The sequence below is a fragment of the Cajanus cajan genome, chromosome 2 (assembly GCF_000230855.2).
Source record: "Cajanus cajan strain Asha chromosome 2, NIPB_CcT2T_4, whole genome shotgun sequence".
Classification (NCBI taxonomy): Eukaryota; Viridiplantae; Streptophyta; class Magnoliopsida; order Fabales; family Fabaceae; genus Cajanus; species Cajanus cajan.
In genome coordinates, this window is record NC_138518.1 from 1,956,307 (window position 1) to 1,978,291 (window position 21,985).

Genomic DNA, 21,985 nt, shown 5'->3' on the forward strand with positions numbered 1-21,985 from the left:
ACCATTATCACTGTGATTTCTAGGAAGAATATAGAGATAATGGAGGTTTATATGTGGCAGAAAGAAAAGAAAGTTATGTATATAGAAGAGAAAAGTGAAAGAACAAGATATAAATAAAGGGGATTCACTACACGGAGAAACGCAAGAACGAATGGGTTTAGGGTTTTCTCATTTCTTTGTAAAAGGGGATTCTAATTTTTCTTCAAACAAAAAAGGAGGCGGGCGCGGGTAGTTTTAGCGGAAAATTTTTTTATTTTAGAATAAAATTGGGATTTAAAAGGGAAAATTTAATTTAATTAGAAGAGGTTATAAACCTCCGTAAATAAAATCAAAAAATTGCAGTGTTTCTACCTAATTTAATAACTTTCATTGGAGTGATCCTACGTGGCAACAAAACTTTCATGTTAAGTTAAAAGACAACTTTGGATTCCTTAAGTTTTAATGCTAACAAATGAAATATTTTAAACGAGACTAACAATAAATTTCATTAAATGATTTAAAATAAATTTAAATATAAAATAATCTCTAATCTAAAGTAAAATTTATCAAACTAAGTATCATGGTTAGAGTTGTTTGAGCCTAATTTGATGGTGTTTCATTCTATCGTTATCTGTGGATAGTTATTACAATGTCAATTAATTCATATGTTATTTCCCTTCCTTTTTCTTTGTTATACATTTGAATATATAGTTCTAATATTTATTCATTTAAATCAATTCTAACTCAAATTTTTCACAATATTAGGATACTTGAAAACACAAGATCGAGTAATACCTGTCATATTAATAACTTTCATGCAAAATAAAATATTTCCATTTTTTAGGTTATGCTTATTTCTTTCATAAATCTAAATTAGATTATTTTATAAGTTTGCTTTTAAGCATAAAAATTAAGAAATTAATGGATATTATTTTATTAACAAAAAATAAGAAATTTTTAATTTTTAACTAAAAATTTAAATTTTAAAATTTTAAATTATGAAATTAGAAAGATATTTTTCAATAAATAACTAAAAGCAATTTTATCATGATAGAATAAAAAATTATCATATCCAAATTAAAAATTTAAAATTTTAAAAAAAATTGAATTGACTTATCCAAACAAAATATTTTAACAATGATAGAAATTGAAATCAAAATAATTCAAATACCAAGAATTTCAAATTCCTTGAATTTGTAAAATTACTCATCCAAACACACCATAAGGGAATGCAATTGTAAGAGACAATTATATGAGTAAGATGTTTATTGTATGGATTAGAGTACTTTGTGGGTTCTTAAGAGAACCCTGAGAGAAACAAATAAACTATGCAAGTTTATATTTTGCTTTTTGATTGTTCTGTTGTATTCCTTGTTGCGTGAGATGTATGAATATCTATTTAATTCCACAATACATGAGTTTTGATTTGAATTAAACATGTTTGGTATTTCAATTATGAAAAAGATTATGTTATTCAATTTTTGTTATTTGTGTTATGGTATGTGGGGTAGAGGGTGTCACACAAATGATATATATTTATTATTAATAAATACATAAAAATATATATATATATATATATATTATATTTTTATAATATTATTCATAAATTAATATCAATAATATTATTAGTATATTTATACATAAACTAATAATTTGATAATATAACTTATTATATATTAATATAATTTTACAAAAATATAAATATACATATCTTATCTACTATATTTATATTTTTGTAAAAGTATATTAATATATACTAAGTTATATTTATCAAATTATCAATTTATCTATAAATATACTAAAAATATTATTGATATTAATTTATTAGCAATATTAAATTATTAATAATATATAAATTTTATTTATTTAGTAATAATAAATATATATCATTTGTTACATTAATAAAAATTATAGTATATGTTAACTTAAATAAGCAAATAATTGTATAATTTTAAATTATTATATATATATATATATTAAAATTGTAAAATTATTAAATTTTTAATGGGAGAGATTCAAATTGCACAATTATGATTTTTGAGGGACTAAAATTGTTCAATTAAAAATTAAAGGACTAAAATTGCACAATTACAATTCTTTAGGGACTAAAATTATCCAATTAAAATCTTAGGGATCAAAATTGCACAATTACAATACTTGAGGGATCAAAAATGTAATTAAGCCAAAATTAAATTAATATTCTTTTTTTTTAATTTCAAAAGTTTTTTTTAAAATATTTTTAATGAATGTCTTAGTTTCTTATGTTCAAAATTGACAATTTTTTATTTAATTAAATGAATTTCATAATTTTTTCACTCCTTTAATGAAATAAAATATTTTTAATTTTATTATTTTTTTAAAAAAAATTTAACATATTTTCTTTAATTATGCATAATTCTTAAATATAAAAGTTTCATAAATAAAATTTAATATTTTGAGAGGGAACAATTTGTCACAAATTTTTTCACAAAATATTTTAACCTATTTGTGACGGAATTTTGACAGGGAACAATCCGTCACTAAATTTTTTCATTTTAGTGACGAAATTTGTGACGGATTTTTTAGAGACGAAGTTCATTCCGTCACAAAATCCGTCACAAACATTTTTTTTTATTTAGTGATGAAATTTGTGACGGATTTTTAGAGACGAAAATTTTTTCGTCACAAAATCCGTCACAAATATTTTTTTTTTTTGATTCAATGACGAAATTTGTGACGGATTTTTAGAGACGGAATATATTCCGTCACAAAATCCGTCACAAAAGTCAACAAATTCTTGTCCGTCACAAAACTTAAAATTCCTTCACAAAATGCGTCACTATTAGCGATGCTATTTTTTCTGTCACAAAATTCGTCACAAATATTAATTTTTCTAGTAGTGAAAAAGGAATGGAGGGAAAGATTAAAGAGAATGAGAATGGAGGGGAATATAAAAGATTTCCGACGATACTTTTAAAATCGGTTATTTAAGAACCGATTTTGTATACTACATAAAAAATCGGTTCTGAAATAACTGATTTTAAAAGTAGCACTTTTAAAATCGATTCCTAAATAACTGATTTTAAAAGTGATACTTTTAAAATCGATCATAAAATAACTGATCTTAAATTTAAGATCGGTTATTTTATAACCGATCTTAAAAGTGCCACTTTTAAGATCGGTTCATTTGTAACCGATCTTAAAAGTACTTTTAAGATCGGTTATTTTATGACCGATCTTAAAAGTGCACTTTTAAGATCGATTCTTTTGTAACCGATCTTAAAAGTACTTTTAAGATCGGTTAAATTTTAACCGATCTTAAAAGTGTTCATGTTATTTACAAAATTGCTACCGCGTTACTTTTAAGATCAGTTACCTTGTAACCGATCTTAAAACTCCAATTTTAAATCCAATTTTCGCACTAGAGAGAGAGAGAGAGAGAAAGAGAGCAAGAGAGAGAGAGAGTGGAGGAATCAAATAACTTACAAAATAACTATTGGTAAAGTTATTCTGCTCATTAACTCATGGTATGTGTTGAATTTCATCGATTCAATTGTTAAATTAAAAGTTATTAGATTTTACTAATAATTAATATAAAAAAATTAATTAGCTTTGGAATAAATTATTTGCTAATTAACAATATAATTAAAACATTAATTATTTTAACTTATTTAACATAAATCTTATTGATAATTTACTATATGATCTTAATATTTTTGTATAACTAATATCTGGTTTTAAATTTGATGTGAAAATATTATGGTATAATTAGATAAGATTTTAAGTTAGTATTTTATTAATGGTTGATATTAGAAAATAGAACAAGGATAAATACATTTTTTTTGAATTTTATATCTTTGATTTAAGATAAATAAATATATTAAATTATTTAATAATTTATTTAAAATTGTTAAAATTTAATTTATAAGTATGTAATAAATAAATTTTTATAATTTTATAAATTATATTGTCATTATAAATTATAAAAATAAATAATTTAAATTATAATTTTAAATAAAAATAAGTAGATTGTTAATTATAAAAGTAAGTATATATAAATAAAGATTAATTAAATATATTATTATTATTATTATTCGTAATATAACTATTATATATTATTATAGTTTTTATAGTAATTTAACGGTTGGATTTACAAAATTCACATTTAATATAAAGTTATTGAGTGGTGTGTAATACTTAGTAAAAGTTACATCAGTGTTAGTATAACCCTCATCTCTCTCTCTGAGAGAGACAGAGATAGAGAAAGAGAGAGTGGAGGAATCAAATAATTTATAAAATAATTCTCGGTAAAGTTATTCCGCTTAATAACTCATGGTGTGTATTGAATTTCATCGATCCAATTGTTAAATTAAAAGTTATTAAATTTTACTAATAATTAATATTAAAAAAATTAATTAATTTTGGAATAAATTATTTGCTAAATAAAAATATAATTGAAATATTATTTATTTTAAATTATTTAACTAAAATCTTATTGAAAATTTACTATATGATCTTAATATTTTTGTATAACTAATATCTGGCTTTAAATTTGATGTGAAAATATTATGATATAAATAGGTAAGATTTTAAGTTAGTATTTTATTAATGATTGATAATTAAAAAATAAAATAAGGATAAATACATTTTTTGAATTTTATAGAATTGATTTAAGATAAATAAATATATTAAACTATTTAATAATTTATTTAAAATGTTAAAATTTAATTTATAAGTATGTAATAAATAAATATTTATAATTATATAAATTATATTATCATTATAAATTATAAAAATAAATAATTTAAATTATAATTTAAATAGAAATAAATAGATTGTTAATTATAAAAGTATATATTAATAAAGATTAATTAAATATATATATATATATTATTATTACTATTATTATTATTATTATTCGTATTATAAAATTATTATATATTATTATTATAGTACAAGTATGAGATTGTATAGTTGAGAATGACTTAAGTGAATTAATTTATACAAGTTATACTGACAACATGCATATACATTTTGGTAGCTTATCTCATCAGAACTTCACAGTTAAGTGTGCTTGACTTGGAGTAATATAGGGATGAGTGACCTTTGGGGAAATTTCCTAGAAAGTGTGCAAGTATGGATAAAACAAGCTAAAAAGTGAAATGTCGTGAAATAAAACTCTTGAGAGGCCAAAATCCCTCTCAACTTGTGACGTTAATAAGAGGCACATATCCCTCACAAATTTGTGACGGAGTTTGTGACGGAGTTAATCCGTCACAAATTGCGACGAAATTTTATTAATTTATGAACATTTAATATTAGAAATTAGTGACGAAAAATATATTATTTGTGTTGCCTTAATTCTGTCACTAATTGTGACGGACTGAAATTATCCGTCACTAAATATTTTGTGATGCCAATTTTTTTGTGACGAAATCAGTTTTGTAACTAATTTGTTTTGTGACGGATTTTATAAAATTTAGTGACGGATTCGTTCCCTCTCTAATTTTAATTTTTCTAGTAGTGTCTAATCAGCTGTTGATCTAGCAAGACAAAAAGGTCACTCTGTGTTGTTAGTTTGGTAGGATTAAACCACTTAAACTACTCTTCCTGTGTTGTAAATCTCCTAATTAAAATGCATGATATTGTACGTATTTGTTGTATTGTAAATACTGTTATTATGATGAACAATTTGAGTTGTTAATGTTATGATGTTTGAGTTAATATTGTGTTGTAATAGACTGAGTGTTCATGATGATAAATGTTGATTGTATTGTGATGTTGTGTGTCGATAGTGTTGGAGATGAGATGAAGATGTGATGATGTATTAGTTTTTAACGTTTTATGTTGTATATATGTTTTTTCTTTAAAACTCTAAATTACCCTTGTGTGTTTTCGTATAATTTGGACTACGATGATCATACATGATATAGAAACAAAGTAGGAATGTGTATGAGGTGTTGCAGCTGTGGTGGCTATCAAGAGGATGGTCATGTTGCTTATATTTTTGGATATTATCCTAGAGTAGTATTTTATATAGTTTGACTGACAATTTAGGTTGTATAGTTTATATTTACATGATTACTGTATCTATATTGCATATATTTGATTAGTCTTTTTTATTTTTCATCTTTATATGCAAGTTATATAGTACATATTATTGTATCTGTAAGTATATATATAACTACAAGTTAGTAATTATTTCTGCTACTACTTGTTTATCTTTGAATGTAGAGATCATGACGAGTCGTTACAATATTTTTCACACTAAACAAACGATCTATTTTAAGTGAACAATAATCAATGAACATCATAATATATATATATATATATATATATATATATATATATATATATATATATATAATTTTAAAATTCAAGTATTATTCCTTTATATTATTTTTATATTTACTTCTATATCTTTTAAATCTCATCTCATTTCATTTTAATATTTATTTAAGGATTAAATATGTTTTTGAACTTCTAAAATTAAATCAACCTAATTTATTTTCGATTCCTCATTTTTTCTCTTATCTTTAGTACCTCAAATTTTCATCATATTTCTTTTACATTTTTTTGTTAAACTCTGTTTATTTTTGGCATCAAGAGTAAGCCACAATAGCATCTTATTCATGAACCATTAATTTAATTTATCTGACATGAAATTATTTTAATTAAAAAATCTTTTAATTAAACCAGCTCAAGAAGGTGAAGCAACCTATATTCCTCAAGAGAGAAGAAAATTAAAGAGAAATATTCTTTTTATATATTATAGATTTATTTTTAATTTTTTAATAATAGTAGGTTTGGTAGTGGAAGATGAATATAATAATATCTAGTGAATGTTGCAAAAATTTATATCAATACATGGAAGAGAAATCCATCTATAGAAGGTTATATGGATAAATCTAGAATACATGAATATCGTAAACTTTCTTTGACTTTGATTTCATATAAAATAGAGATCTATAAATAGGCAAATTTATTACATGAAAAAAGACACTGTCTGAACTCTGAAACCTTAACTAACTAGGACATACACATGATATATATATTTATTTAAATATTCACCATCAAAAGCAGTTACTAATGTGCAATAATATTCAATAATGACGTTTGAGCTAGTTAGGTATGGGATAAACGACCACTTTTCCTATGGCTCTTGAGGTTTCCAAGTAGGAATAGGCTTCAATAAGCTGAGAAAATGGCACAGGGGTCTTTGGATCGAGTAATGGCTTCACTTGACCACTCTCCAAGTAAGGTCTTAACTCATCTAAGATTGACCCTTTAGAAGTTAGCACGAAAAATATAGCTGGTGGAAGTCCTGGAGGTATTATTGTCACAACTTTTCCACCTTCCTTAACGGCCTTCAATGCTCTATCAGGTTCTCCTGCATGTGTTTGTGTTCATGAATTTTCGGAGAATTAATCACTGCTTTACAAACAATGTTATAGTTACAGTCATAGCCATTCATAGATAGATACATTAAGTGAACAAAAATGTACTTTCTTAAATGATATTGGTATTGTTCATAATGAGTTGGAATTTTTGTTTGGATGTACAAACTTTTATAAAAGTAAACGATATCAGTAAAACTTCAATTTTGATTATAGAATAATATCTAAAATATTTATTAAATTGTATTTAGAATAAATTATAGTTTACGGATAATTTACTCTAGTTAAGTTTTATTGATGTATACTCTACTAATTATATATAGTTTGGTTTAAAGGACTGACCTATGGTGTCGTAGACTACATCAAACTTTTCTGTTAAGTCTTCAATGTTCTCCTTTGTATAATCAATAGCCCAGTCAGCTCCCAACTTCCTTAGAAGTTCAAGTTTTCCAGTGCTAGAAGTAGCTGCTATCTTTGATGCGCCATAAACATGCTTTGCAAGCTACACCCCAACATATACATGCCAAAATTATGTTAAAGATATATGTCACATCACACACAATAATGTTTTCTTTATCCTTTCAACACCCTACAATATTCACACTCATTGTTAATTTTACACTACTCTTAGGTTAATCATACCTTCCAATCCTTTATAATAAAAAAATAAGAAAAGATTAATTAATAAAATTTCATTTATTTTTTATAGACCACATATATATAGAAATAGTCTTATTTAAATTAAGTATAATTATTATGATAACAAAATTCACCTTAAAAAAGTATATATCAATTGTTAGAACAATTTTGTGCCTATTATGCTTGTATGATGGTAATTGAATTTCATCTTGACACATAACATGGGAAACAAAAATATTTATATTATTAATTAAATAAAAATTACTATAAAATAATTTTTAAAATAATAATTCAATTATACATAATATTCCGTAAGAATCACAATGTATAAATAAATGAAATGCGACAGAAACATTATATATATTGCCTCACATGTCACATTCTGTGATTAAATATAAAATCTAATAATTAAAAGCTAATACACATAAAAAAGAGAAGGGTACTTTTCATTTGAATTAATCCTCATATGATAGATAAAAACACAAAATAATTATAATAGGACCAACTATTGTTTGTCTTTTTCTATCATATGACCAACTAAAATCATTTGAATATAAATATACCTGAATAACAAAGTGACCAACTCCACCAGCTCCTCCCACAACAAGGATAGATTTTCCAGCAGAAAACTCAGCTCTTTGAAGGCCTTCATGAGCAGTTTCAAGTGCTGCAGGAATGGCAGCAGCTTCAACAAAGCTTAGATTTGGTGGCTTGTGTGCTAATAGCCTCTCTTCTGCGATAGTATACTCAGACAAAGTGCCAAGGGCCTTTAGGTTTGTTACTCCTTCCTCGTTGATATCACCATATACTTCATCCCCCACCTTGAATTTCCTCACTTCACTTCCCACTCTTACCACCACACCAGCAACATCAAACCCTGGAACAGTCTTCTCACACCACCCCCATACAATTAATTAATGAAAGGAATTAAATTTTATATTTTCAAGAATCGAAAGCATTAATTATAAGCTAGAAAAACATCTTAGAATTTTTTTTGGGAGAATATATAAGATATACCTTTATTAGAAGCTAAAGACTAATCATTAAAAAAATTGAAAATTAATTCATTTAAAAAGTTGGCATTTTTTAACAAGTGTTTTTCTATAAGACCATAGATCAATCTCAATGCTAATTATGTGCTTAAGGGATAAAATTATTTATTAACTATATCACACCTTGTTCATATATCTTACAAATTTTATACAAGCTAATAAACATATATAAATTAGGCAAAATGTGATACAAATTTCTCAATTAATTTTCAATTAAAATTAGTCTTATGAAACTTAAGATAATAGGATGGAAATCAATTAACTTATTATTAAAAAGAATATATGATGATCAAAATTGTCATTTTTTAAAATATAAAGACTAAGCATCTATTTAAATAAACTGCTTTAATTTAAAAGCACTTTTAAGAGAGAAAATAGAAGAAAAAAAATAATAGAATAAGAAATTCTAATATAAAATTAGTTAATGTATAAGTTAATTTATAAAAATTCTCTTATATTCACTTCTTCTTAAACTTATTTTTAACAAACTAGCTTTAGATATAAAAAAAAAGTTTATTTTATTTTTTATTTACTTCTAAAAGTGTTTCTAAAAAAGTTTATCAAAATAAACTCTAAAAATAATTTTATCTAAGGAACCTAAAAGATTAGTAGAAGTTGTACATACAGGTAAATGAGGGTCATAAATCTTGTACAACCCGTTCATCCTCTTGTAATCAATGGGATTAAGGGATGCAGCAATGACCTTGATGAGCACTTGGTCTTCTTTGAGTTGGGGTAAGGGCCAATTGGGATCAAATTTGAGAACATTTGGTGCACCATGTTCAGAGTAGTACCAAGCTTTTGTGTGGGTTGGAAAAGTTGGATCACTTGAAGCATCAGCTGCCATAGGGGAACGTTAGAGATTGATGGATTATTGATTAATTATATGTTCTTGGAAGAGAGAATAAGGAAAATGGACTTTGATCCGTTAATGTTCATGAAGTGCATAAAGGCAAATATTTATAGACTCTAATTTGATGGAAATTCAGCGTTGGGATCTCATCTCGGAAAATTGCATGTCTCGTTTCATTTTTTAATTAGCATGTGGGGTACCCTTTAAAACATTTTTTAACTAATATTTTAATAATTATTTTAATTTCTAAATAATGAATGTATTAAATCTTTAAATGTTGCTAACATATTAAAATATTATTTTGAACATTTACCAATCATTGAGTAACAAGTAAACTTTTAGATATATTTTATTTCGGATGATCGCATTTAGTTACTTAAATGAATATACAAACATACATAGCAGCCCGATAAAAGGATATCTTAATTTGAAGTGCCTATGAATCATGCTACGTACCTACCCCAATTTAATATGCAGTATTATTATTTTATATATAACCCCAGCAGAACTTGATTATAATGTTTTTTCTATAATAAATGCTTTAATATTATTAACAATAACTTAAGTTTTATATCGACTAAATAAGACAATTAAAAAATATATAAGTGAAAAATAATTTTTACTTTACAAAATAATTTTGTAAGGTTGAATTAAGCTCAAATTCACTATTTTAAGATATCTTAAATAATTAAAAAGAGGTACTTACCATTCATTCACGTATCAAGTTCAATAATACGAGACATACGTAAAGAGATGTATTGGAAAAATTCAAAGTCAAAACTTAAGTCTTATATCAATTGGAAATAAGACAATTGGGAAAAAAAAATTCAAATCAAAATCCAAGTCTCACATCAATTAGAAATAAGACGTACAATTAAAACTCACCTTATTTAAGAAATGTATTAAAATCTTATTCACTGAAATTAACGATTTTTCACAATAATAATATTTATCTAATTGTTATTGTTGTGGAATATTTTAAAACCAGGGTTGAGATTATTTTTTATGAGCATTTTTTTATTAATAAACAAAATATAAGAGACATGATATTCTAATCCAATTACATGATCTCACATATATGATCATGGAGAGAGATATACGAATTACATGATTTTCATATACTAATTAGAGAAAGAACATAAAAGTAAAAGTTTTTAACCTTAAATCAAGTAAAATAAATTACCTTAGTTACATCTAAAATACCAGTGAAATCAAACGAAACACTTTGAAACACAAATTATTGAATATCGGATGTACATCTCCAAATACTCAAAATCACTGGATGAATTCTGCAGGACGTCATGCATCGTGTGTTTACTTGACATTGTGCTTTTCAGCATTCAACTTTTTTTTTTTTTTTTTAAGTTTAATTGAATTATTCATCCTTGTACTCAAATAATATATTCTATCAAAATACTATTTTTAAGGGTTGAGACGTTTATGGCCGCCAAATGGCCGGTTCAATAACATTAAGTTGCTGTTCATCTCGTTTTTATTCAATGCCATTTTCTATGCATATATTGTTGCTCCATGGTTTGCTTCACATTTTCCAAAATTTATAAAACTATACTATACTTAATAAAAATGTTAAAATTTGAAAATAGATAATTATAAATTACACACTGAGTGTGTAATTTTATTTTACTTTATTTTTATTATGGAGGGTGAATAATTTTCAAAAGTGTTTTATTTAGGATCAAACTTAAAAGTATACAATCTAAAATAGAAAGAAAAAAATTATTGAAACGTATCTACTTTATATTATAATAGGAATAAATAGATTACTTGTTCCACTGAGTTCAACTGCAACTTAGTTTTATTTTATAGAATAGTTTCGGTTAATAATAACAGTAAATCCCACACATGTTCTATTTTTAGTATGTACAATCCTGTGTGGTTAATGTTTTTTACTGTTCTAGGTTAGCACAATTTTATCTATAGTTAATTTTATTTTTTTTAATAGAGAAGTATTCGATATTTATATATAGTGGAAGTGTTGACTAATCTTTAGTGGAGACGTATCATTGGTGAACATATAAGATAGGTATTATTGTGTCAAATTTTCTCTTTGATGCATGGCACAAAACTTGTATGTCTGTCTAGATACAGATAGATCAACAGACCTCTTTTTTTCTTATGTTCAAATAATATTATCACTTAAATTTACGAACTAAGAATTGAGATGACAAAAAACATGAGACTTAATATTCTTAATTTTAATATCTAATTATAAAAAAATATTATTATTACTTAAATTCTTGAACTATAAGAGTTGAAGTGAAAAAAATAATAATTTTAGAGAATTAAATAAAATTTTAAAATTTATTTAATTATTTTAATTTCAACAAACAAGAAATATATTTATAAACTAAAATGATGATCTAAAAACGATGCAGTGGGTAAAAGGAATTAATGATGATCGAGAGCGTGACATAACATCATGAACCTTCCCTGCAAATTGTCTCCATGCATGATCAAAACCTAATGACCAAAACGAAAAGTCGAAAAGTTTCACTAAAAGATAATAAAGGAGAAACTTAGAACCTAGGGGAATTGAAGGGGAGGTAGTAAAATTAGTTTTGATATCTCATATTTAAAATTAATTATTTTAGTTTCTGTAATTTAAAAATATTTTATTTATTTTATCCGTTTAAATTTTATTAGAGAATATATTAGATATTATTGTACAAAATTTATTTATTAATATTTTTATGAATAAAAATATAACAATAAATGAAGATAATACTACGTATATAACTGTTTGAAATTATTATGGTTTCGGTTGCCCAAAGAATTAAAACAAGATTTTCTCTTGATTATAGGATAAAAATATTTATTTTAAATTTAAATAATAAAAATTAAATTTATTCTGAATTTTAAAAAATAAAACATATTTAAGTCTATTTATTATCATTATTTAATTCCAATAGAATTTTAATTCAATAATTTATATACTCCAAATTAACCCTAACAACACTTAACGGTATCTATACTTTTTTTCTCAATGTTTTCCTTACTAACAATTTATTTATAATATTTTTTTCACATAGTTTTTTATATCATTAAAAAAGATAAATAAAATTCAATTTTTTCTTTCCATATTTTCATTATGAAAAAAAAGAAGTTACGGAAGTAGTGCCAAAAAATAAATTGTGATGTAAAATTATAATAATTTATAATTTATTTAGTATGTAAGTATCTACTCGTGCTTCACTCTACTACCAACACCACTGACTCACTGAGTTCAACTGCAAGCTAGTAAATCTCACATCCTCTTACTCTTTTCTCTTCAAATCCCTATAAGATAATGGCAAGCATTTCTAGCATTCCATCACACAAAAAAGCTTGGGTTTATTATCACATTTCTAGGCAACGTTAATTTCCATGTTTTACCATCTCATATAATTTTATTTTTTATTTTACATTTATTAAAAAAAATTGTTATATAATGGCACACATCTTATAATGATAAAATATTTATTATAAATTACTTTTACCTATATTATACATATAATATATATCAATATATTATTAAAAAATATAAGTATAAATTATAGTGACATATAATATATATTTTTAAATTTTATTTAAAAACAATACTAAAATTGTGTGTAGTTATATATTAAATAGAATTATATCTATATAATGATACTTTTTATGTCATGTAATTTTTTTTTGTAATAATAATTTAATGTTGTATATTGGTGCTTGAAATTAAGACTGTTCCGGGGTAAGATGTTGCTGGTGTGGTGGTGAAAGTAGGAAGTGAAGCCAGGAAATTCAAGTTTAAGGTGATGAAGTTTATGGTGAAAGTATATGTCTTCATATTCGAAATATATTGTTCACATTTAAGGATATTTAAGTCTTAATTAAATTATTCCTCCCGAACTCAGACAACAGTTGATTTTATTTTGTATAATTTTATTTGCTCATTTTTAGATTTTGGATTTTTAATTGTTTACAGTCCCTCGTATAAAAATTTTATCAAATATAAAATGGATGTTATATTTGTTGTGTAAGGGATTACTACATATATACACATATTGTCCATATTTAGAATATTTAAGTTTTAATTGAATTATTCATCCTGAACTCAATCAATGGGTGATTATATATAATTTCTATAATTTTAATTTCCTGTATTTATATTTTAATTTTAATAAATATAAATGGGATGTTATACACTTTATGATTTTACTTTTAAACAAAAAGATCTTTGATCAATAAAGATAATTATGTATATATGAATTAATATTCATTCTCTTATTTGAACGATGTGAAACTTTATTTATATTTGAACAATTATCAATAATTAATGTACTTACCTATATTTGAGGAGGGCACTTTGTGCTCCCTTATTTTAAGAATATTTATGAGTGTTTGATTTAAAGATTTTTGTACCTTCTAAATATATAATTTGATCCAATTGCTTCTAATTGTTTAATTGTTGTTATTTTTATTGGTTATTTTATTTCTTATATTTTAATTTTTTAATTCACCTTTCATTTATAACGAGTTTTTTTCTTCTTCATGTAATATTTATGTAAGATATAATAATACTAAAAATAATACAAATACTAATAATAATAATAATAAAATAATAATAATAATAATAATAATAATAAATAAATAAATAAATTAGCAGGAAAAATTTATGTCTTTCATGTAATATTTATGTAAGATATTTAATAAACTGTTTCCACTTATTTAAAGTATATATATTTTCTTTTTTATTTATAAGCAAGAGGAATTTAAATTAAAAGGGAGTACAAGAGGTACTCCAATCCATTACAAGGAACAAAAAAACATAATTATAAATAAAAATAAAGTCGAGTTTATGAGAAACATAAATTCGGGTTATGATACCAGTTAATGTAACTAAAAGACAATCCAGGGACAGAACTAGTTATCCACTTTCAAGAACGCAGTTTAATGTTGTCCAACACTTCTTTACAATCCATAACACCTTGCTAAAATGTGATCACATTTCGATGAAGCCATAGTGACCAGATAACAAAAACTCAAACTACTAGAAAACACTGAGAACGTTTTTTATAAATACCAAGATTTGACCAATATAAATAAAGAGAAGTTAAAGAACTAGGAAGGACTACCGCCACCTCCAACCAATTGGCCACAACTAACCAAGTATTAAAAACTATAGGGCACATTAAAAAAAGAAAAAATGGGTTTTCAACAAATATAGAACAAAAAGAACATAAATTGTTATCCAACACCACACCACGTACTTGTAACAATGATTTGCAGGGAAACGCATTCAAAAACACCTGCCAACAAAACACCAAGCACTTGATCGGAGCCTTGCTTTTCTAAAGACTTTTTATAATTTGTTGAAAATCTGAAGAATATGTAGATTCTCCACCCAACAAGCGCTGCAGCCAAAGGTACTTATCACAAATCTATCTCCAATAATCTTGCTTAGAAGGGAAAATCTGCAAACCTTGAAGCATATCCAACAAGGTATTCACACTACTAACTTCATGGATAAAAGGTTCTCTTCTCCACTTAACCTGCCACACCCACCTAGATCCCTCCCAAGTTCCATTATGTGCCATCATTAACAAAGGATCACTGGCAAAGGAGTACAAATGAGGGAAGACATCCAACAAGCGCAAACCACCTAACCACTTATCCTCCCAAAACCGGGTCATAGTGCCATCACTAATACAACGATCAATATTTTCATCTAACAAAAAATTTCCTTGTTGTAGCACACACACTATATCTTTCCACCACCAAGAAGCCCTCCTGTCCACATATTAGAGCAATTAGAAAAGGACTCAATGCGCCCATACCTACTTTGAAGAACTTTAGCCCACAACATCCCCGGAGAAAGCATGCTCCTCCACACCCATTTTCCTAGTAGTGCCTAATTGAACAATCTTAAATCCTTGATTCCTAGTCCACCCTCTCAACCTTAGACTTACACACCATTCTCCATTTTACCCAAGGAATCTTTGAGCCATCCTTGACACCTCTCCACAAAAAATTATGTTGGATGGATACAATTTCTTTAATCATTGAGTTCGGTGCTTTATAAAATGACAGAAAATGGATGGGCATAGCATTCAGAACCGAATTAATTAAGGTCACCCTCCCCCCAATGGACAAATGCCTATGCTTAGAGGATAGACGCTTTCGTAATCCATCAAGTATTGGTTTCCAAGTAGACAACCTCCTAGGATTTGCACCAAGAGGTAAGCCCAAATGCTTAAACGGTAGTTGACCCACCTTACAATGTAAAAAAACAGCTGCCAAATCAATGAAATTTGGCCCTGAATGGATACCAACCACGCAGCTCTTGTGAAAATTTATTTTCATACCTGAAATTAACTCAAAACAGCGCAAGACGGCCTTTAAACACCACAAATTTTGCCTAGTAGCTTCTCCAATAATAAAAAAGTATCATCCACGAACTGTAATAGAGAAATCATCGGACCCTCACCACCCAAGTGTAATCCCGTAAACAAATTCAAATCTAAAGCCCTAGTCATCAACAATCTAAGACCTTCCACGGAGATCAGGAATAGAGATGGTGCCACTAGTGGAAAATTAGTATATTACGTCACCCCTTTTATATCGAAAATACGAAAATCCGACGTAAAAAAAATGCGGTGGCATTTTTGTAATTTTTGCGAACTTTTTTACGTCAGATCTGTTAGGGTATGACGTAAAGGGTCAAATCTACGTCAGAGGTATGTTGTGTCCGACGTAGATTTGACATTTTATGTCGGACCCTACCAGGTCCGACGTAAAAAAGGACGCAAAATTGAATAAGAGAGTGCGAGGCACACTGCGCGCATTCACTCTTCATCACTTTTCATTTTTTTCTCTGTAAACCCCCTCTCTCTCCTTTGTTACTGAATCGTTTTTTTGTCTTTTGTAGAGGGATGAACTCTTTGTTACTCATTCGCACACTGTTGCTGCTCATAAGGTATGAATAAAGGTTTCGTTAACACTTTTCTACTTCGCATTGCTACTGTGACTATCTGTTTTATCCAATTTTTTGGTTGTTCTATTTGTATAGGACGTTGGCATTTTCTTTTGAGTTGTTCTACGAAGCATAACGGTCTGTTCTGCTTGCAGAACGACCCATTCTCCAAGCAGAACGGCCCGTTTTCCAAGCAGAACAGCCAGTTCTCCAAGCAGAACGGGCCGTGCTGCAAGCAGAACGGGCCGTGCTGCAACCAGAACGGGCCGTGCTGCAAGCAGAACGGACCGTTCTGCTTGCATTCTTATGTTTTTTTTTTGTTTTTTTTACTATTTTTTATGTTGAATTTCGTAATGTCCGACTTAAATTTACGTCAGATTTACAGGTCCGACGTAAATTTACGTCTCCCGCTTTTATGTCGACTTTTTTTTTGACGTAAAAAGCTCAAAATATCCGACGTGAAATACTTCTTTTGTACTAGTGTGCTAACGGGTCCCCCTGCTTTAATCTCCTACCAATAGATACTTCTGCCGTAGGACTCCCATTCACAAGGGCTGATAAAGTACCCTCACATACACAACCTTCCATTCACCGGACCCATCTCTCATCAAAACCACACCTCGAAGCATGAACAACAAGAATACTTTACGTTTCTTTTGGCTGACAAAAAGAATACTTTTCTTGTATTTAGGTTAATCATTAGATGAAATTTAGGTGTTTTGTGTGGACGGGGAGGGGGAATTGGACAATTTTATTCAAAGCTTTGGCACAACTTTGTCCATGTGAATCTGATAATTTTTATGCCAGGGGCGCTGCTATAGGTAAGAAGACCTCTTCCAAACTTGTTCATAAAATGTAATATTTAACCTGAGCCAATTGCCACAATTTGTGTTCATATATAAATAAATTTTGTCGTTGCTGATAAAATAATAAATTTTGGAGTGAGACACTTAATTTGAATAATTAAAAAATATAAAAAATATATATAGAGAGACTTAAAATATATTTTAGTTATTCACTTTCTTTTTGTATTTACTGGTGCTTCATATTATAAATATACTACGGACTCCATTGAGTTCAACTGCAAGCTAGCTAGGAATTAATTCTCACATTCTCTAACTCTTTTCCCTTCAGATATATAATGGAAAGCATTTCTAGCATTCCATCACACATGAAAGCTTGGATCTATCATGAATATGGGAACATAGAAGAGACTCTCAAATTTGAATCCAACATACCTATACCACACATAAAGGAAAACCAAGTCCTAATCAAGGTTGTGGCTGCAGGCCTTAATCCTGCAGATTATAAGAGGGCTCTTGGGTATTTGAAGGACATTGACCCTCCCTTACCTGTAAGAATATTATTATTATTGAGTTAGATTAATTATATGTATAAGCAAAATTTTCCATTTTGTTTCACTAATGTAATTTTTACCTTATCATTTTGTTTTGTTTGATGTTTTGTTTGGTGTTCGAAATTAAGATTGTTCCAGGTTTAGATGCTGCTGGTGTGGTGGTAAGAGTGGGAAGTGGAGTGAGGAAATTCAAGGTTGGGGATGAAGTTTATGGTGATATAATTGACTTCGCTGTGAATAATCCAAATTTCATTGGATCTTTGGCTGAGTATGCTGCTGCAGAAGAGAAACTATTGGCTCTCAAACCCTCCAATTTGAGTTTTGTGGAAGCTGCTAGTCTTCCTGTAGCCATCCTCACTGCTTATCAAGCACTTGAAAGAGTTGAGCTTTCTGCTGGTCAATCTATACTTGTTCTAGGAGGTGCTGGTGGAGTTGGTACCCTTGTTATTCAGGTTTGATGTCTTTCATATGTATATGATGATATTAGAGATTTTACATTGACTAACAATATAATTAAATAGTTTGCATAAGTGAGGGTTAATTTAAATTTTATAATTAATTTTAAAAGATTAAATTAGTCTTAATTTTTAATTTTAAGAGTAGTAATAAATCTAAAAACTTTAGATAATTGAGGTAATACTTATTCATATATTTATAATATTAAAATTATATATATAAATTTTAAAAATATAAATATATATCATAATTATTTTTTTACAAATTTTTATATTTATGATTATGATTAGAAGTGAAAATAAATTAAGTTAGACTATGTTATATTATAATTTAGTAGATCTGAACCTAATTTTCATTAAAAATATATGTCATAAGCATATTTTAAATGTTTAGTTAGAACTACCACCTTAAAGACCTAATTTATAATAATTTAGCAATAATAAAAATATAAAAATAAATATGTTAAACTTTATAAAAATCAATTTTAATTCATTTATGATATAAATATGTTTTTAATATCTAGTATAAACTTTTAGATGATAATTTATTTTAAAATATATTTTATAATAAAAATTATACATAAAACAAAAATCTTTCAATTTTTTTTTGATTTTTTTAATCAACGTATACAATCTTATAATCTCTACTATTTTGATTTTTTTAATCAACGTATACAATAAATAGAAAGCATAAAAAGTAACATGCATGTTACAAATTTTATTTTATCAAAAATTATTTTTTTAATATATTACATTATATATGTGAACATGAAAATATATATATATATATATATATATATATATATAATCATTAAACTTTTAAACAAAATTGAATTAATATCAAGAAGTATTTTTCATCATATATGAGAATTGATCTCTTTCAAAAGTTTGACAGACATCAGATAAATGATCATTTCCTCCGAATTTATATTTTATACGTACAATAATTTATATATATATATATATATATATATATATAGTTAAAATATAACTTTTATTTTTAAAATATATTATTTCTAGAAAATATGTATGTGTAAAATGGTAGTAAGAACAAGTGTCTGGACTTTGCTCCAAATAGATTCTTCACTGTCTAAGAGTTAATTTACATGAAGTTTTAGGAAAAAAAATGAAGAGTTGTGCTAATTTTACTCTTCCAATATGTTAATTGATTTTGTTTCTGCAAATCATATGATTTAATCCTCTGTGAACCTTAACTCACCCACCGGTTTTGTTTGCACAAAGTTTGTAGCATAATTATATACAATGAATACAATTCTTGTAAAATATTAAGTGATTTGTTGTGTATTTGTTTGATGATGTAGTTTGCCAAGCATGTTTTTGGTGCTTCTAAGGTTGCAGCCACTGCTAGTACTCCGAAACTGGATTTATTGAGGAGCTTAGGAGCAGACTTGCCTATTGACTATACAAAGGAGAATTTTGAAGAACTGGCTGAAAAGTTTGATGTAGTGTATGATGCACTAGGTCAGATCTTGAAAATGAATAATAAACAAATTATATGCTTTAGTTTACATAATTAAGTTATTGGTATGAAGTATCCACTTATTTTAGACTAATTTCTGATAGAAAATATGATTGATTAAATTTAGTAAAATTTTTGCTTTCCATCATATTTTTTTCATACACAATATTAAAATTCAAAACTTAACTGAAGCAGATCAAGTTTAATTCTATTCAAACCAAAGATGTGTTACATGAAGTTAGTGTGGTCATGTACAATGCATACAACACTAATATATTATTATTGTTATTAATTTTGAAAACTAAGACATGGTTGATTCCAAAAACAGGTGAAAATGAGAAGGCATTGAAGGCTATCAAAGAAGGGGGCAAAGTTGTGTCAATAGTACAACCTGTGACTCCACCTGCTATCCCGTTTAGGGCCACTTCTGATGGTGCTGTGTTGGAGAAATTACAGGCTCACTTAGAGAGTGGGAAGGTGAAGCCAATATTGGATCCTAAGACTCCTTTTCCATTTTCTCAGACTCTGGAAGCATTTGCATACTTGAAGACAAACAGAGCCGTTGGAAAAGTTGTCATACATCCCATCCATAAACATACATAAACATGCATATATACCAAGTTCTGTTGTGCATTCTGACCTTAATTTGTGTTAATATGGCTAATATTAGTATATAAATTTGTGTTAATAAGGCTAATATTAGTATATGAATCATTAGGAGAAAGCACAACTAGCATTTTGTATGTTCCAATATAGTGTCAATTAATGCTTGTTAAGAGAGTGGTCGATTGGTAACAAATAAATCTCGTATATATAAATTTGTTCGAGACAATTTCACGTTTGATGAGTTTGGATTTGGATACTACAAATGATAGGTTAGACATGTGATCTCTCAAACAATAATCTCTACAAATAAATTACACTAAACTTGATTACACACACCTCTTTTTTTTTTTTTTTTTTTTTTTTTTTTTTTTTTAATGTTTACTATAATCTCTTTTATAAGAGGTTAGTTACGATGTGATATTTTTTAAACAATTCAGGAATTTAATGTAATGAAGAGTGTTAGTGAAATGTTTTTAAATAATAAAAAGTACTAGTGTAGGAGTAAGAAAACTAAGAAATGTGTATGTAATCTAATAAGTGTATATGCTCAACAAGAAGCTCCACCAAAATCAATATCTATATCTATATTATAAACAATTAAAGGAAACACAAATCTATATTATAATAATAAACAATTAAAGAAAGTACAAATGGAACTTTTTATCAGTTCTCCACTTCTCAGCCACCTACAGAAAAGGAAATCTTTTAAAATTTATCTATTTAAGAAAGAAATGAATACAATATTGATATTTGAATTTTTCTTTGTCCAAAAACCATTTTTAAAATTTCAAAACTGAAACTCAAATGTTAAAGGGCAACATAAGACGTTAAAATATATATAAACAAAAAGAAATCAAAATCGCAACTTAAGCCTAAACAGGTAAACAAAGCCCACAATCGTCTTTTCTCATAAAATGAACGGGTTTAAAATTTTGGTTTCAATAATATTTTTATTTTTTATCTTTTTAAAATTTAAAATCATTATTTTTAATTTTTATAAAATAGTTAGAATTTAGTTTTGGTCCTTATTAAAAAATGATATTTATTTTAGATATTTTAAATTTTTGTAGAGGTGTAACATGCTAATATAATATCACAAATTATATAATGTATTATCTAATTGGTAATTAATCTTTCGTTCAACACATAATAGTTAGTGTCAGATAATAATAAGACTAAAAAAAATGATTTTCAATTTTGAAGAGATAAAAAATAATAATTTTTTTACAAGAAATA

General features: G+C 26.5%; 2 protein-coding genes across 3 annotated transcripts; one reads left to right on the forward strand and one right to left on the reverse strand.

Moving 5' to 3' along the window:
* Positions 1–6,828: 6,828 nt before the first annotated feature.
* LOC109791793 (2-methylene-furan-3-one reductase) lies at positions 6,829–9,998 on the reverse strand. The gene is made up of 4 exons (XM_020351141.3): positions 9,672–9,998; positions 8,558–8,881; positions 7,698–7,857; positions 6,829–7,348 (listed from the first exon to the last, which is right to left on the reverse strand). Exons 1-4 carry the CDS (start codon positions 9,891–9,893, stop codon positions 7,080–7,082), a joined length of 975 nt encoding a protein of 324 aa, XP_020206730.1. The 5' UTR covers positions 9,894–9,998; the 3' UTR covers positions 6,829–7,079.
* A 7,457-nt stretch (positions 9,999–17,455) lies between these two features.
* Positions 17,456–21,119, forward strand: LOC109791796 (2-methylene-furan-3-one reductase). 2 transcript variants are annotated; one of them, XM_020351144.3, is made up of 5 exons: positions 17,456–17,672; positions 17,986–18,205; positions 18,337–18,660; positions 19,986–20,145; positions 20,472–21,119. In XM_020351144.3, exons 2-5 carry the CDS (start codon positions 17,993–17,995, stop codon positions 20,744–20,746), a joined length of 972 nt encoding a protein of 323 aa, XP_020206733.1. In that variant the 5' UTR covers positions 17,456–17,672; positions 17,986–17,992; the 3' UTR covers positions 20,747–21,119. The 2 variants fall into 2 exon arrangements, with proteins under 2 accessions (XP_020206733.1, XP_029125812.1); XM_029269979.2 differs by lacking the exon at positions 17,456–17,672 and having other exon boundaries at positions 17,905–18,205.
* Positions 21,120–21,985: the final 866 nt, after the last annotated feature.

What these genes read in the sequence shown, in the direction of transcription:
- LOC109791793 (XM_020351141.3), bottom strand. Translation starts at nt 9,893, where the DNA reads ATGGCAGCTGATGCTTCAAGTGATCCAACTTTTCCAACCCACACAAAA. An exon ending in TTTATGACCCTCATTTACCT is followed by an intron (nt 8,882 to 9,671) that starts GTATGTACAACT and finishes TGGTGTGAGAAG; the next exon opens with ACTGTTCCAGGGTTTGATGT. An exon ending in TTGGTCACTTTGTTATTCAG is followed by an intron (nt 7,858 to 8,557) that starts GTATATTTATAT and finishes GTTGGGGTGTAG; the next exon opens with CTTGCAAAGCATGTTTATGG.
- LOC109791796 (XM_020351144.3), top strand. Translation starts at nt 17,993, where the DNA reads ATGGAAAGCATTTCTAGCATTCCATCACACATGAAAGCTTGGATCTAT. An exon ending in ACATTGACCCTCCCTTACCT is followed by an intron (nt 18,206 to 18,336) that starts GTAAGAATATTA and finishes TTCGAAATTAAG; the next exon opens with ATTGTTCCAGGTTTAGATGC. An exon ending in TGTAGTGTATGATGCACTAG is followed by an intron (nt 20,146 to 20,471) that starts GTCAGATCTTGA and finishes TTCCAAAAACAG; the next exon opens with GTGAAAATGAGAAGGCATTG.